A 16,750-nucleotide genomic window follows, 5' to 3' on the forward strand; every position below is an offset into this window, starting at 1 on the left:
CAACAAGAGGAGCCACCACAATGAGAAGCCCGCGCACTGCAAAGAAGAGTAGGCCCCGCTCACCGCAACTAGAGAAAGCCTGCGTGCAGCAACGAAGACCCAACACAGCCAAAAACAAAGACTTAAGGAACCTAAATGTCCATCGACAGATGAATGGATAAAGAAGATGTGGTTTATATATATACAATGGGATACTAATCAACCATGAAAAAGAATGAAATAATGCCATTTGCAGCAACATGGATGGACCTAGAGATTATCATACTGAGTGAAGTAAGTCAGACAGAGAAAGACAAATATCATATGATATCCCTTATATGTGGAATCTAAAAATAGATATAAATGAACTTATTTACAAAATAGGAATAGACTCACAGATGTAGAAAACAAACTATGGTTACCAAAGTTTGAAAGAGGAAAGGGGGGAGGGATAAATTAGGAATTTGGGATTAACAGATACATGCTACTATATATAAAATAAACAAGGGCCTACTTTACAGCACAGGGAAATGGAAAAGAATCTGAAAAAGTATATATTTATATGTGTATGTATAACTGAATCACTTTGCTGTACACCTGAAACACTGTAAATCAACTATACTTCAAAAAAAAAAGACTTAAGAGATGAACCTTCAGGAAAGAGAAGAGAGAGGAAAGGACACAGAACTACAAGGAGAATTAAAGATGCAGTATTGTAAATGTTAAGGAAGTAGCAAGTGTCTAGGAGAGCCTGATCATTAGTGTCAAATGCAGAAGGGAGGTGGCATAAAATAAATACACCCCAGTCTGTCTCTAGAGGACAAAAGTTGCTAAGAAGTCAGGGCACAAAAGTAGACAGGTGGCACACAGTTGTGGTTAATCCACAGTTGTGAATTCTGAAGCCAAGCTACCCATGCTTATAATTCTGGCCCTATTAGTTTCTAGCTGTGTGCTTTTGGGCAAGTCACTTAACCTCTCTGTGCATATGTGTAAAATGACAAAGAGTAACAGTGCCTACCTCAAAGATTTGTTGTGATAAGTAAATGAATTAGTACCTGTAGAGCACTTGTAGAGTACTTATAGAGCACAGTGCCTGACACCTAGGAAGCATACTTAAACTACTATTATTACAATTATTCTTTTAGCTGCCATAATAAAGATGCATTCACTCATCACAATTCCCTGATTACACCACTCACTGTGACCGTTGGTTTACTGCCTTAATTAGTTGCTATTTCCAGCATGAAACAAATGAATGTCCCAGAAATGATGCTGGGTATGACTCCATAGGTGATTAGCAGGATGAATTATAACAGTTAACACTTGAACCCATTTGATTATAGAGCAAGAAATATCATTACAATGGATGAAAATAAGAAATGATCTGGTCTTATTTTAAAGACATAGCTGTCAGTGGTTTCTCTGAAGGTGTTCAACAGAGAATACTCACATGCTGTTTAATAGCAGCTGCATCAGCCACTGTCCAATTCTGCTTTTTCTTGAGTATTTGGTCGATGGCGAGGATGTCAGTTGGGTAGCCTGAGGCACGGTCGATAGACTTTGTATTTGCTGCCTTTATGAACATTTAAAAAGGAAGGTTAGCAATATATTTTAGTTGAATTATATAACAAAGACAAAAATACACGGAAGTGTATTGTATTATGAAAGGGTGTGTATATGATTTACAAGGTTATTTCTACAGCACTTGTCAGTTGTTTTGGGGTACCTGGTATAGTGCCATGCGTAAATGGGCATCTAGCAAACTCTCTTTCTTAATAGTGAAGCTTACTCATAAGAGGAGTATAGACCACAGGATGGTTTATGTTGGGGATGGATATGGAGGGTAGAGAGGAGTCAACTCCATCCTCACCCAAACTTCCAAAGCACTAAAAATGAATGTGCCCTCCACAAAGTACAACATATACTACTCCCAAAATTCTCACAGGGAACCAGCCATCTGTTATTTTTTACTGTTCCTGGGCTACTGAACAATGTTGGTGGAAATCATGTAAATATGCAGATTGCTTTCTTTGAAAATGTGTATGACCCAGTGTCATCCAGGCCCTCAGTATTGCTTGACATTACTTTTCTTCATTTGCTGTAAACTCTCTTACGGTCCTCATAGCGGCTGCTGGAAAACCAGACCTTCAAACTCCCTTAGCTGCGCTGCACTGGCTTGTGGGATCTTAGTTCCCCGACCAGGGGTGGAACCCAGGCCCTTGGCAGTTGAAAGCGCAGCATCCTAACTACTGGACCGCCAGGGAATTCCCCTAATATGAATTCTTTCAGCTCTTCTTTCCACCTTATGATTTCTCCATCCTTTAACCCATTTTTTCCCTCCTTCCCTCTTATATCTGAGAGTTTTTCTTAATTCCCAAGGTCTCCTCCTGTACCTTATCCCTTCAATTTTCCTCTTTCCGGGGCTGGCTTCATGGGTGTGTGATCTGTGCAGTTACACAGGACCTTATACTTAGAAGGGTCCTAAGTTTGGTTTAATGTTTTATCGTTGCTGTCTTTATTTTTATTTTTTTAAAAAAATATTTATTTATTTATTTGGCTGCACTGGGTCTTAGTTGTGGCATGCGGGATCTTTATTTGCAGCATGCGGACTCTTAGTTGCGGCAAGTGGGATCTAGTTCCCTGACCAGGGATTGAACCTGGGCCCCCTGCATTGGGAGCGTGGTCTTAGACACTGGACCACAAGGGAAGTCCCTGTTGCTGTCTTTAAATTCTTAATTATTTTTGGACAAGGGGCCCTACATTTTCATTTTGCACTGGGCCTAGCAAGTTATGTAGCCAGTCTTGCCCCTCTCCTACATCTTCAAACATCTTCAGTTTCTCTTCTCTTTGAGCAGTGGTGTTCAGCTTTGGCTGCATGTTGGAACTTTAAAAAATACTGAGCCCTGGGCCCCGTTCCCAGAGATCTGATTTAACTGGACAGGGTTGTGGCCTGGGCACCAGGATTTTAAAAGCTCTCCCTGGTAGTTCTGTTTTGCAGCCAAGATTGAGAACCGGAGTTCTAAGGGTTTTTCCTCCTGGCTACAAATTGTGCTCATCTCTTATGTCCTGAAACAACTTTTTCTAGACTCTGATTCTACATCAAGCTATAGTTTCATGTTTCTGTTAAACTTAAATTTTTGTAAGAGGATTTGATCCCCCCAACCGCTCCTTTGCATTATCAGTTTCTGAAGATGCATAAAAATCTCCTACTGTACTTATGGATTTGCTTATTCATTTAGTATTTATTTTTACCATGTATAATGCCTTAAAAAGTCTAAAGCCAAAAAAAAAAGTTTAAAGCCAGGGCTTCCCTAGTGGCGCAGTGGTTGAGAGTCTGCCTGCCGATGCAGGGGACACGGGTTCATGCCCCAGTCCGGGAAGATCCCACATGCCGCGGAGTGGCTGGGCCCGTGAGCCATGGCTGCTGAGCCTGCGCGTCCGGAGCCTGTGCTCCGCAACGGGAGAGGCCACAACAGTGAGAGACCCGCATACCGAAAAAAAAAAAAAAGTCTAAAGCCAATCCTTATTCTGTTAATTATCACCTTATCTGTTAATTTGCTAGGTGTGTACAGATTCAGAATAGTTATATCTTCCTCATGATTTAAAATTTTTTTTCCAAAAAGAAAAGGGACTCCCCTGGAGGTCCAGTGGTTAAGAATCCACGCTTCCACTGCAGGGGGCATGGGTTGGATCCCTCGTTGGGGAGATAAGATCCCGCATGCTGTGTGGTGCAGCCAAAATAAAAAATTAAATTAAAAATAATAAAAATTTAAAAATATGTATTTTTATTTTATTAAAAATTTTTTAAATTGAAGTATAGTTGACTTACAATATTATATTAGTTTCAAGGGTACAAACAATAATTCAATATTTTAATAGATTACACTCCATACAAAGTTATTATAAAATATTAACTATATTCCCTGTATTGTACATTACATCCTTGTAACTTATTTATTTTATATCTGGTAGTTTGTACCTCTTAATCTCCTTCACCTATTTTGCCTCTGTCCTCATCCTTCTCCCCTCTGGTAACCACTAGTTTGTTCTATGTGAATCTGTGTCTGTTTTATCGGTTTGTTTCTTTTATTGTTAAGATTCTCCTGATGATTTTTAAAAATCATTAAATAGCATCTTTATCTTTAGTTATATTTTCCTTAAATTTTCTTTTCCCCACACTAATGTATGGATAACAACTTATTTTGATTTGTATTTGCCTGATATATCTTCTTCTGTCCCTTTGAAGTTTCTGTGTAATAATTTAGGTGTCTCCCTTAAAGAATATATATCTTAAAATTAGTTTTTAAAAAATCAGAATCTTTTTTAATTTGAAAATGATCCTTTCTTCCTTCCTCCCTCCCTCCCTTCCTTCCTTCCCTTTTATTTTTTTAAACTGGTGTGTTTAATCTTTTATTGTGATTACTGATATATTTGGATTTTCTGCCTGTTTTGTTTTGCACTTTCTATTTTCTCATGTTTCTCTTTTTTCTTATTTTTTTCTTCCTCTACTGTTTTGTTATTCATTTTAGCTTTTAGTGATTGTCTTCACATTTTTAATACTTAAAATTAATGTAACAAATTATAGATTTAATCAATATCATAAGCCTCTCCCCAAACAATAAAAGGAATTTAGAAAGCTTTAATTCTGGGCACTGCCCTCCTCATCTTCCATGTTACCATGGTATACTATTTTAGTTCTTATTGTCTAATATTCTTCAAACCAGTACTTCTTTTTTTTTTTTTTTTTGTGGTACGCGGGCCTCTCACTGTTGTGGCCTCTCCCGTTGCAGAGCACAGGCTCCGGACGCGCAGGCTCAGCGGCCATGGCTCACGGGTCCAGCCGCTCCGCGGCATGTGGGATCCTCCTGGACCGGGGCACGAACCCGTGTCCCCTGCATCGGCAGGTGGACCCTCAACCACTGCACCACCAGGGAAGCCCAGTACTTCTTTTTTATTTCAGGGTTTTTTTAGAGGGTAAAACATGCACATGGTTCAAAATTCTGAAAGTATGGTGAGTATACACTGCGATCTCCCTGGCACTTTTCTCTCCCAACCCCCTAGTTTCCCTTTCTACAGGCAACCAATGTCATAATTTCTTGTGTTTCCTTCCAGCCCATTTTACAAGAAAAAAATGTCCGTATTTCATGTTGACTTTTCCTCCTTTTACACAAATAGTTGTGTACTATTCATACTGCCTTGTATCTTGCTGCTTCCATTTGGAGATCTTTCACATCATTGCACAAAGAGTTTCTTAGTCATTAACATGGCTGCAGAACATTTCACTGTGTGTTTGGAGCCTAACTTAACTAGTCCCTATTAATGGTTATTTAGTCTCCCCCCCCCACCCCCCACCAATCTTTTGCTAGCAGAAATGACCCTGTAATGAATTACCCTTTTATGGGTGGCATTTGGAATATGTGCAAGGATATCTGTGTATCTTAGGTGGTATCCCAGGAGTGGAATTGCCAGGTCATGAAGGTGACAGAATATGCCACCCCCAAATATGCCACTTTGGCATAGGATTATTTTGAGCTAAAGGCACTTGAAAAACAGCAGGTGTAAGAAGGGTACACTGAGTTCTCCTTTTTTTTCCCTAAATACAGGAGATAAACCCCCCATATGGAAGATGTCCTCCCTATACCAGGAGGAAAGTAACATTCATATCATTAGGGACAAGGATTCAAGGCAAAGAGAAAGCTGTACAAACAAATTTTTTTATTCTGTTTTTTATGATTTTTTACATTCTTATTTATTTTTTGGCCACACTGTGCAGCTTGTGGGATGTGGGATATTAGTCCCCCAACCAGGGATTTAACCCAGACCCTCAGCAGTGAGAGCATGGAGTCCTAACCACCGGACTGCCAGGGAATTTTTTATGATTTTAGAAAAGTATTTTATTCTTATGCAGTTACTCTTAACATACCTTATTAAACTAACCCTTATCTTCCTATTCACTTCTTCACTCACTTAACTACCCTAGCCAAGCCTCTTTGTCTGGACACTTTTTCCTAATTTACTACTCTGTCCATTTCAGTACAAAAGCGTTCAATTCTAATTGCTTCTTTGGGTCTTCATTCTCCCAGGTACATGTAAAATTTAATAAAATGTGTTTACTTTTCTCCATTTTAACTGTCTTATGTCAACTTAATTCTCAGGCCCTGCCAAAAACCTTAAGAGGATAGAGGAGAAATTGTACCTCCCCTATAGTCAAAAGGAACGAGGTCTGTCATTTTGGTAAATATTACCAAATTTCCTCTGTAGAGGTTGAATCAATTTAAACTCGTATCTACAATTTAGGAGTGCCCCATGTGTTTTTCAGTGTTTTGGTCTTGGGCAATCTAATATGGAAAGATAATATCTCAGGGTAGGTTTAATTTGGATCTTTTATGAAGAGTGAGATTGAATATCTTTTCATGTTTCTGAAAACTGTTCATATCCTTTGCTCATTTTTATATAGGTTAGTTTTTTCTAATCAATTTGAAGCTCTTTGATGTATTAGAGTAGTTAGCTCTTTGTGTTATGTGTTGCAAATGTGACTTTTTTGGCCATGTAGGGATTTTTCATCTTGAAGTACTTGAATTAATATCTTTCTATTAAAAATTACTTTTGTGTCATTGTTAGGAAGGCCTTCCCAGAGTTTCAGTATTTTAAAGATTTCTTTTATTCTCTTCCTCTTTCCATTTTTTCCTTTTACCTATATATCCTTGATCCATTTGGAATTTGTGGAAGGTGTAATTTATGCATCTCAATTTTTTTCTCAGATGGCTACCTAGTACACTGTTTATTGAACAATCTATCTTTTCCATGTTGTGTTGAAATGTCACTTTTTTTTTTATTTGATTTATTTAATTAATTTATTTTTGGCTGCTTTGGGTCTTTGTTGCTGCGTATGGGCTTCCTCTAGTTCCAGCAAGCAGGGGCTACTCTTCGTTGCGGTGCGTGGGCTTCTCATTGCAGTGGCTTCTCTTGTTGCGGAGCATGGGCTCTAGGCGCATGGGCTTCAGTAGTTGTGGCACGCAGGCTCAGTAGTTGTGGCTCGCGGGCTTTAGAACGCAGGCTCAGTAGTTGTGGCGCACGGGCTTAGTTGCTCTGTGGCATGTGGGATCTTCCCCGACCAGGGCACGAACCTATGTCCCCTGCATTGGCAGGCGGCTTCTTAACCACTGTGCCACCAGGGAAGTTCCAGAAATGTCACATTTTTTAAAAATTAAAATTCTCTGTATATTTTTATCTATTTTTGGATTTTATATTTTGTTCTTTGGACCTATTAATTTGACAATAGCTCCACTATTTTAATTATTGAGACTTTTAAATATGCCTTAATATTTAGTAAAATTACTCCCTGTGTTCATTAAGTTTTTCTTTCAGATTATTCTGACTGTTGTTATTTTTTGTGTATGAACCAGATTATTTAGTTATAAAAATCCTTTGGGTAAATTCAAAAAATCACACTAAAGTTATAGATCAAGCAAGAAAGAACAACATCTTTATGATGTCAAATATTGTAAATTGAGAACATGGTCTGCCTTTCTGTTTGTTCACATTTTTTCTGGGTCCTTTAGGAGCATCTTAACCATTTCTTTATACAGATATTTTATATTCCCTAAGTAATCTCTAGGAGTTTTATCTCTTCTCTTACTATTTTAAATGAAGTCATTTTATCTTCTTATGTCTTCTAACTGGTTCTAACTGGTGGTTGTTTGTGTTGCGCCAGGGGACTCCTCCTTTCACTAAAAGCGCAGCCCATCCAGATTCTGGTTTTGTAGAGGTTTCAGTCCTAGCTGCTCACCTACGGGGTCCATATCTCCTGACCCTGAACAGTTATCAAAACCCCAACCCCTTAGGGAGGGTGGGAGGGAGGGAGATGCAAAAGGGAAGAGATATGGGGACAGATGTATATGTATAACTGATTCACTTTGTTATAAAGCAGAAACTAACACACCATTGTAAACCAGCTATACTCCAATAAAGATGTTTAAAAAAAGACATAAAAATAAATAAATAAATAAACAAACAAATAAATATTCATTCCCACTGGGAAATAAAAACAAAAACCCCAACCCCTAGCCATCAGGGTCTAGATCCATATGAAGGATCCAGATCCATGTGAAGCCCCATGAGGGCTTCACCTCTCACCTCTCCCTCAGCCACTCACAGGGCCATTTATGAACATACCATTCTAGCCTTAGGTTCTCTCTTCTTTCTGAAACAAAGGGGTCCTTTTCTTTTGAATGCATTTTTATATGTCACTTTATTTCATTTGGTATTTTTATGTGGTCACATGAGTCTGTGTGATGGGTTGGGCATGGTGAGTGAGTAGCTTGGGTGGGGTAGTGTTCATGTTAGCTCAGTTACTTTCATTCTGAAACTTCCATTTCTTGGTTTGTAATTGACATTTATTGTATATTAGATTAGATGTTGTAATGGACTAGATTAGAATGATAATATTATGTATTTTTAGTAAGTTTAACTATTTGTTGAAATTAAATGAAATATTTATACCTGGGCTTTAAATTTAGGAACATGGCTATGGAATCTGGTTTGAAATATCATGACTGAAAATATTTGTCATTAAAAAGCACATTACTAGTTCTGTTAAGTTAGAACTTGAAAACCTAAGTATTTAACTGATATGATGTAATATAAATCTCACCTGTGTTTTCCAGTCTTTTTTATGGAAAAAATAGTTCTCAAAGAAATTCAGAGGCTCCGTTCTCCTTAGCATTTCTAATTTCTGTATGTCTTTGAATGGCTTTCCCATCACCACCCCATCCACATTAGGAAACAGTGGAAAGACGGGTATTTTTGAATATGGGCTATCTGAAGGACGATTGCATCCTAAGAAGATAAAAACTGGTATCACAAATAATGTAAGAAGAAATTCACATAAAAGACATACATGTGGTACCTATTTTGCTCTTTGTCTATTCATCTCAGAGGCCATGCCACCCCTTCTTCACTCTCCTGCTCCTACCACCCACGCATCCACAGACTTTCAGCTTCATACAGGTGTCTGGGGATTCAGGTACATTTGCTTTCAAATGATATCTGTGTGACAGAGACCAGACACTCAGAATAGGCTGTGGCCTTACTCTTAAAGCACTTGGTATTTAGTATTTAATTCTGACCAGTAATATACAAATAAATCCTTTACAACAGTGGGGAGAGGACAAATGGCTCTTACTCTTGAGCTCTTCAAGAAATTTAAATAAATCCTTTTCTTTCGTTATTGCAATCCGGGCAGCATTAGCAAAGGCGGCTGTGCTTGAGCTTGGAGGTGTGCATATGTCTGGCTTAAATCTCCTTTTTCCATAACCTGTAGCATAAGGGCTCCACACCATTTCCGAGGTGGTTTCCTGGAATTTTCTTCGGAAATAGCTAGGAAAAAAAAAGTAATTCAGAGGTGGTTAAAAAGTGCTAAAGTCCTACTGAAAAAAAGTGCCTGAGTGTTGGACAGAAAGAAAAAAAAGTCAAATTGCAAGTTATATATGCTGAATGCATTCATTTTAATTTGTATATTCATTCAATATTATTTATTGAGGGCTTGTTTCTGTGACATTTATAGAACATCTACTGATATTTTCCACAGGCCATTTAATTACTTTATATATGCAGTCCCTGGGCTTTGCCTTCCTTCCTCTTCCCCAAGATTTCCCAGTCCTGTCTAGAAAAATACCTATCGATTATGATCCATGTTAGGTTGCTTCTATGTCTTGGCTATTGTAAATAGCGCTGCAATGAACACTGGGGTGCATGTATCTTTTTGAACCATGTTTTTCTCTGGATATATGCCCAGGAGTGGGATTGCTGGGTCATATGGTAGCTCTGTTTTTAGTTTCTTTAGGAACCTCCATACTGTTCTCCATAGTGGCTGTATCAGTTTACATTCCCACCAGCAGTATAGGAGGGTTCCTTTTTCCCCACACCCTCTCCAGCATTTATTGTTTGTAGACTTTTTGATGATGGCCATTCTGACCGGTGTGAGGTGATAATTTACTGTAGTTTTGATTCGCATTTCTCTAATAATTAGCGATGTTGAGCATCTTTTCATGTGCCTCTTGGCCATCTGTATGTCTTCTTTGGAAAAACGTCTATTTAGGTCTTCTGCCCATTTTTGGATTGGGTTTTTTTTTTTTTTTTTAATATTGAGCTGCATGAACTGTTTATATATTTTGGAGATTAATCCTTTGTCCATTGATTCATTTGCAAATATTTTCTCCCATTCTGAGGGTTGTCTTTTCATCTTGTTTGTAGTTTCCTTTGCTGTTCAAAAGCTTTTAAGTTTCATTAGGTCCCATTTGTTTATTTTTGTTCTTATTTCCATTACTCTTGGAGGTGGGTGAAAAAAGATCTTGCTGTGATTTATGTCATAGAGTGTTCTGAATATGTTTTCCTCCAAGAGTTTTATAATGTCTGGTCTTATGTTTAGGTCTTTAACCCATTTTGAGTTTATTTTTGTGTATGGTTTTAGGGAGTGTTCTAATTTCATTCTTTTACATGTAGCTGTCCAGTTATCCCAGCACCACTTATTGAAGAGACTGTCTTTTCTCCATTGTATATCCTTGCCTCCTTTGTCGTAGATTCGTTGACCATAGGTGTGTGGGTTTATCTCTGGGCTTTCTATCCTGTCCCATTGACCTATACTTCTGTTTTTGTGCCAGTACCATATCGTCTTGATTACTGTAGCTTGGTAGTATAGTCTGAAGTCAGGCAGTCTGATTCCTCCAGCTCCATTTTTTTTCCCTCAAGACTGCTTTGGCTATTTGGGGTCTTTTGTGTCTCCATACAAATTTTAAGATTTTTATTCTAGTTCTGTAAAAAACGCCACTGGTAATTTGACAGGGATTGCATTGAATCTATAGACTGCTTTGGGTAGTATAGTCATTTTCACAATACTGATTCTTCCAATCCAAGAACATGGTATATCTCTCCATCTGTTTGTGTCACCTTTAATTTCTTTCATCAGTGTCTTATAGTTTTCTGAGTACAGGTCTTTTACCTCCTTACGTAGGTTTATTCCTAGGTATTTTATTCTTTTTGATGCAGTGGTAAATGGGATTATTCCCTTAATTTCTCTTTCTGATCTTTCGTTTTTAGTGTATAGGAATGCAAGAGATTTCTGTGCATTAATTTTGCATCCTGCAACTTTACCAAAATCATTGATCAGCTCTAGTAGTTTTCTGGTGGCATCTTTAGGATTCTCTGTGTATAGTATCATGTTACCTGCAAACAGTGACAGTTTTACTTCTTTTCCAATTTGTATTCCTTTTATTTCTTTTTCTTCTCTGATTGCTGTGGCTAGGACTTCCAAAACTATATTGAATAACAGGGGCAAGAGTGGACATCCTTGTCTTGTTCCTGATCTTAGAGGAAATGCTTTCAGTTTTTCACCATTGAGAATGATGTTTGCTGTGGGTTTGTCGTATATGGCCTTTATGATGTTGAGGTAGGTTCCCTCTATGCCCACTTTCTGGAGAATTTTTATCATAAATGGGTGTTGAATTTTGTCAAAAGATTTTTCTGCATCTATTGAGATGATCATATGTTTTTTATTCTTCACTTTGTTAATATGGTGTATCACATTGATTGATTTGCGTATATTGAAGAATCCTTGCATCCCTGGGATAAATCCCACTTGATCATGGTGTATGATCCTTTTAATGTGTTGTTGGATTCTGTTTGCTAGTATTTTGTTGAGGATTTTTGCATCTATATTCATCAGTGATATTGGTCTGTAATTTTCTTTTTTTGTAGTATCTCTGTCTGGTTTTGGTATAAGGGTGATGGTGGCCTTGTAGAATGAGTTTGGGAGTGTTCCTTCCTCTGCAGTTTTTTGGAAGATCCTTTGGAGAAGGATGGGTGTTAGCTCTTCTCTAAATGTGTGATAGAATTCACCTGTGAAGCCATCTAGTCCTGGACTTTTGTTTGTTGGAAGATTTTTTAAAATTAATTAATTATTTATTTATTTGGCTGCATTGGGTCTTTGTTGCTGCATATGAGCTTTCTCTAGTTGCAGAGAGTGGGGGCTACTCTTCGTTGTGATGCGCGGGCTTCTCATTTTAGTGGCTTCTCTTTTCGTGGATCACAGGCTCTAGGTACGCAGGCTTCAGTAGTTGTGGCTTGTGGGCTCTAGAGCGCAGGCTCAGTAGTTGTGGCTCATGGGCTTTGCTGCTCCGCAGCATGTGGGATCTTCCTGGACCAGGGATCGAACTCCTGTCCACTGCATTGGCAGGAGGATCCTTAACCACTGTGCCACCAGGGAAGTCCCTTCTTTCCATTTATATTTTAAGCTCCTTAAATGCAAATGCCACCTATTAAATACTTCTGATCTCCTTAGGAACCAGGTATATGATAAGTAACTACCACAACCATAATAACAATAAAAACACCAACATCTGCTAACATTTCCTGAGCACTTACTGGATATAAGCCGCAATACAAGGAGGTGGAAAAGAGCATGGTTTCTGGAACCAGACAGTTTGTGCTAAAATCTAGGCACCCCTACCCCTTTGGGCAGGTTACTTAACTGACCTGTGCTTTAGCTTTTTTAATCTGTAAAGTGGGGATGATAGGGCATATCAGTAGGTGAGGATTAAAATAAATAACGTGTGTATTCTATGCTTATTCTAGTTACTTTCACATAATAATAATTGCTAACATTTATTGAGCTCTTATGATTTACTGAGCACTTTACCTTCATTATCACATCTCACAATTTCCCTGTAATTGTGTTATGGGCATTATTATTCTCATTTTATAGATGAGGAAACTGAGGCTGAATGGTTAAGGAATGTGCCAAATTTGTGTACCAACAGCAGGCATTTAATAAATGTATTTGACTTGGAATGAAATGTAGAATGTTGTGCACCCTCTGTTCCACATCTGACCGAGGTGTAGGATAGTATAAAGAGATTACCTGTTGAGCAGCGGAAGGATATTTTACATTGTTGGTGGCATTCTGTATTTTTAAGTCTAAGTGGGATAGTAGAATGCTTTGAGAGAGTAAGAGTTGAAAAGATTGATAACAGAAACATTTAATTTTTGTAATACAATGATAGACATAGATTGAGGAAATGTATCTTTCGTGATATTTGCTGGAATAAACACATTTGGGTGTGAGAATGTTTCCTTATCCTCTATTCTCAAGTCTAATTCTGGCTCTGGTCCAGTCCAAAGACTACTTTGGGAAGTATGAAATTGCTGTACCTCATCCCAAAGGACCTTTTGACAGCCCCTGGTAGATCCAGTGTGAATGGGAGTATCTTGTATTCAAACTAGATTTCCAAGCTCACCCAAAATCATTCCTGGAAAAGTCTCGTTCCTCTGGGATTCTCTAGCCTAGGGTAGGAGAAGCTGAACTTTTGGCTGTCTTATTGTGGCACATGACTATTTATTTGCCTATACACCTTCTCCTTCGTTTTGGAGCAGATCCGTGGAGTAGGATGTTTGGGAGAGGTGGCTGCCTTGTTAATATCCTCATAAATGCTGCCGAGAAGGTCGTTTTTGTTCTTTCTTTGCCACCTACCTTACTATTTCCATTAGAGCCTTTCTGGGTAAGGCTGAAGTCTCTACAAGCTTTGATAGGATTTCAAACAATAGGATCCCTGGGTTGCCAGCTAAATCTAAACAGCTCTCCGTTTCTGGAACTATGGAGGGAAAAAAAAAATTCAAAATGCCTTCTGAAAAAAAATCTATCATAAAAAGGATTAAATTGTTTTACTGTATATACAGTATTAATACCAAGTCAAGAACTACAGAATTATAGAAAAACATTCGAAGTCTGTTCTATTTGGTAAAAAGGTCATTTTGATTACTGAACAGACAAAATAATCATGGAATTTTAAATGAAATACTTTTAGTTCAGTGACTTCTAAGTAAATACAGTAATACATTTAACATAAACATGAATTATGTGTTAAGGACTATTGTTCTGTTCTTCTATGTAAAGGAATTGTTGATATACATACTTCTGGTGTGCAGGCAAACCCTTGTTACTATAGTGATACTTGAAACAGTAACTTCTGTTTATACTAAAACAGTTCATAGCTTATGAAAGGATGTATTTTTCAAAACTGTATACAATATTTGGAATTTGGAATGCATTTATCCTAGAAGACATGATATGAATAGGGTTAGATTTTCCAAGGCAGCTTGTTAAACTCATAAACAAACCGTTAGAGGACTAACAACAATAATTTGAGTACCTCCACTTCATTATAACCTTGTGTGAAAACATGCTCTCGAACCTCCAGCAGACTCTCCAGCCCTCACACTGAGGGCAGAGGCTTCACCAGGGTGAGGAAGATATTTTTCAGGAACAGTGAATTATCTATACTCAAATTTGCCTGAGAGAGAGAGAGAATTTTTCTTTTTCTAAAAAGACAATTTTTCTTCTGTAGGAGGAGTACCTCCCAAAGTAGCACAGGTACTGGTAAAGAATTAAAGTACTATAAAAGGTGACCAAAATTTTCTACACCACTGCCTGAGTGTTCTCATTGGAGTCCAAAAAGCAGCGTCTTCTGCAGAAGGACTTGATGCATTTAAGTTAAAATTCTAAAACTGTATCAATTTCCTTAGCAAATTTTGTTTTAGAGAAGCAGTACAAAAGTAAATCACATCCCAGACTACACCTTCCTGATTGGAGACCTAAATGAATAATCTTTACAGTGCCATGAATTGCAACTAACCATCTGCCATCTATTCAGCAATATTTCTACTCACCCACAGCCTTCAGGAAGCGGTTGTTATCTGTTAGCACCTTTATAAAGTCTGAGAAATTCACCTTCCCATCTCCTGCAACAGAGATCTAAAGCTCAGAACAAGGATATATTTACCTTCCCACTTCACTCCCACCTCTATATTTCTATTATTAGAATATGCCAGAGTTTTACCCTGTTTCCACTAAAATTAAAGGATAGCGAGTGCTATTAGAGTGTTTGTGTTTCAATGAAAGAATAAAAATTTGGGTAGAGTTAGTGGAAACAAGTGACACTTTAATTAAATGGTGACTGACACACATGGGATGCTGCTGATTGAATGGGGCACTGGCAGGTGGGTGAGGAGAGGTGAGATGAGGTACTGTGCTGAATATATATTCCACACAACATACCAGCTTGGGCTACTAGTCACTAAATCAGTATATTCAGGGCTTCCCTGGTGGCGCAGTGGTTGAGAGTCTGCCTGCTGATGCAGGGGACGCGGGTTCGTGCCCCGGTCCGGGAAGATCCCACATGCTGCGGAGCGGCTGGGCCTGTGAGCCATGGCCGCTGAGCCTGCGCGTCCGGAGCCTGCGCTCCGCAGCGGGAGAGGCCACAGCAGTGAGAGGCCCGCGTACCGCAAAAAACAAACAAACAAAAAAAACCAGTATATTCAAAGAAAACATTACCTATATGCTTTAAAAATATCAATAAAAATGCTGTGGCATTTAAGATTCAATATAGGTGGGCTCTAATGATGGAAGGAAGATCTGTACTAAAATGATTCAAACAGAAACAAAGGGCTTGGATTTCCTTGGCAATGTAGGCAGATAGGGTAGGGGGTCCCGGAGGAAGAAAACTAGGCATAACTTTCTTGACATAAGAGAAGCCATTTTAGGCCTAAGCCATTTTGTCATCTAAGCCTGGCCACAGTGCTTGCCCTTGCAGAAGAATATGCCTCATAGTTAATGATTTGAAAGGAACAAAGAATGTAAGAACAAACTGGTATTACCAGGCCAGGAAAATAACTTAACCATATTGGAAACAACATACCAGTTGTAAAGACTCCCAGTTCTGTTTTGAAAGTTGAGATTAGCCTGAAGCACATTCCTGAGCTGTTTTGCAGGATCCAACCCCCCTTGAGCACTCAACCTTTACCAGAATACCTAGAGCCTAAGGAATGATGCTGCTGACCTTTGCTGACTCTCATAACCCCAATCAACTAGAGCCTGGACTCTGTCGACCTTTGCCCCAAATCTACGCTGAATTCTCCTCTGCTCCAGCCCCTTCATGAATATGCATGCTCCCTTAGCTTAAAACCTTCCCATTTTTGCTGTCTGGGGAGACACTGCTTTGGGAAAGATCTCCAGCGTTCTCCTTACTTGTTGCAAGTAATAAATCCTTCCTTCTGCTCTTTGGCTTGGTTGTGTCTTTTGCCTCAACACCCACCAAGAGGTGAAGCCAGTTTTTGGGTAATAGTAACAGGTTATTTTTGAAATTGCCAATGCCTTTGTATCTGTTATTTCAAGGCACCCTCCAAAATGTACATTAGGACAAGTAATCTGAATTTGACATTAAATACGACAGTCACTTTTCATTTCCACACAGGCTTTTTCAAAGACTAGCCCATTTTGTAGCATTAATTTGATTTCATAACTTGTATACCGATAACTTTAAAGAGAAACACATATATGTGCTTTTGGCAAATGAATGAGGTTTACTTCTCATGTTTATGTAGTCTGAGAAAAAATATATATTTATAAAAATTTTTTATGAAAAAAATAATGACAAGTCAAAGTACTCACGATCAATATCAGCACATCTTAGTTCATTACAGACATCATGCTTGGTTAGATTCACTCCCAATTTAGCTAAAGTGCGCATCATTCCATGTAAATCAATACAGCCAGTTTTATCCTTGTTAAAGAAGTTGTAGGCATCTTGGAAGGCTGGGGAAATGGAATTAGGTTAGGACAGGAATAAATACATATTCTTATGGAACTAGAACAGATATTACCGTTGATTGGAGGTCATGTTCTGAAAAACTAGAGAAATTTGGGTATTTAGTAGACATT

The 16,750-nt window shown here is 38.4% G+C and overlaps 1 protein-coding gene across 2 annotated transcripts in view; it reads right to left on the reverse strand.

Moving 5' to 3' along the window:
* EFCAB3 (EF-hand calcium binding domain 3) overlaps window positions 1–16,750 on the reverse strand; it is a 43,509-nt gene that overhangs the window by 2,499 nt on the left and 24,260 nt on the right. For both annotated transcript variants that reach the window (XM_059998633.1, XM_059998634.1), the window contains 6 exons: window positions 16,481–16,624; window positions 14,701–14,772; window positions 13,505–13,625; window positions 9,164–9,357; window positions 8,633–8,817; window positions 1,430–1,552 (listed from right to left, as the gene is read on the reverse strand). In XM_059998633.1, the coding sequence (XP_059854616.1) occupies window positions 1,430–1,552; window positions 8,633–8,817; window positions 9,164–9,357; window positions 13,505–13,625; window positions 14,701–14,772; window positions 16,481–16,624 (839 nt within the window). The remainder of the gene's footprint in view (window positions 1–1,429; window positions 1,553–8,632; window positions 8,818–9,163; window positions 9,358–13,504; window positions 13,626–14,700; window positions 14,773–16,480; window positions 16,625–16,750) is intronic.

Source organism: Delphinus delphis, chromosome 19 (genome assembly GCF_949987515.2).
Source record: "Delphinus delphis chromosome 19, mDelDel1.2, whole genome shotgun sequence".
NCBI classification, from domain to species: domain Eukaryota; kingdom Metazoa; phylum Chordata; class Mammalia; order Artiodactyla; family Delphinidae; genus Delphinus; species Delphinus delphis.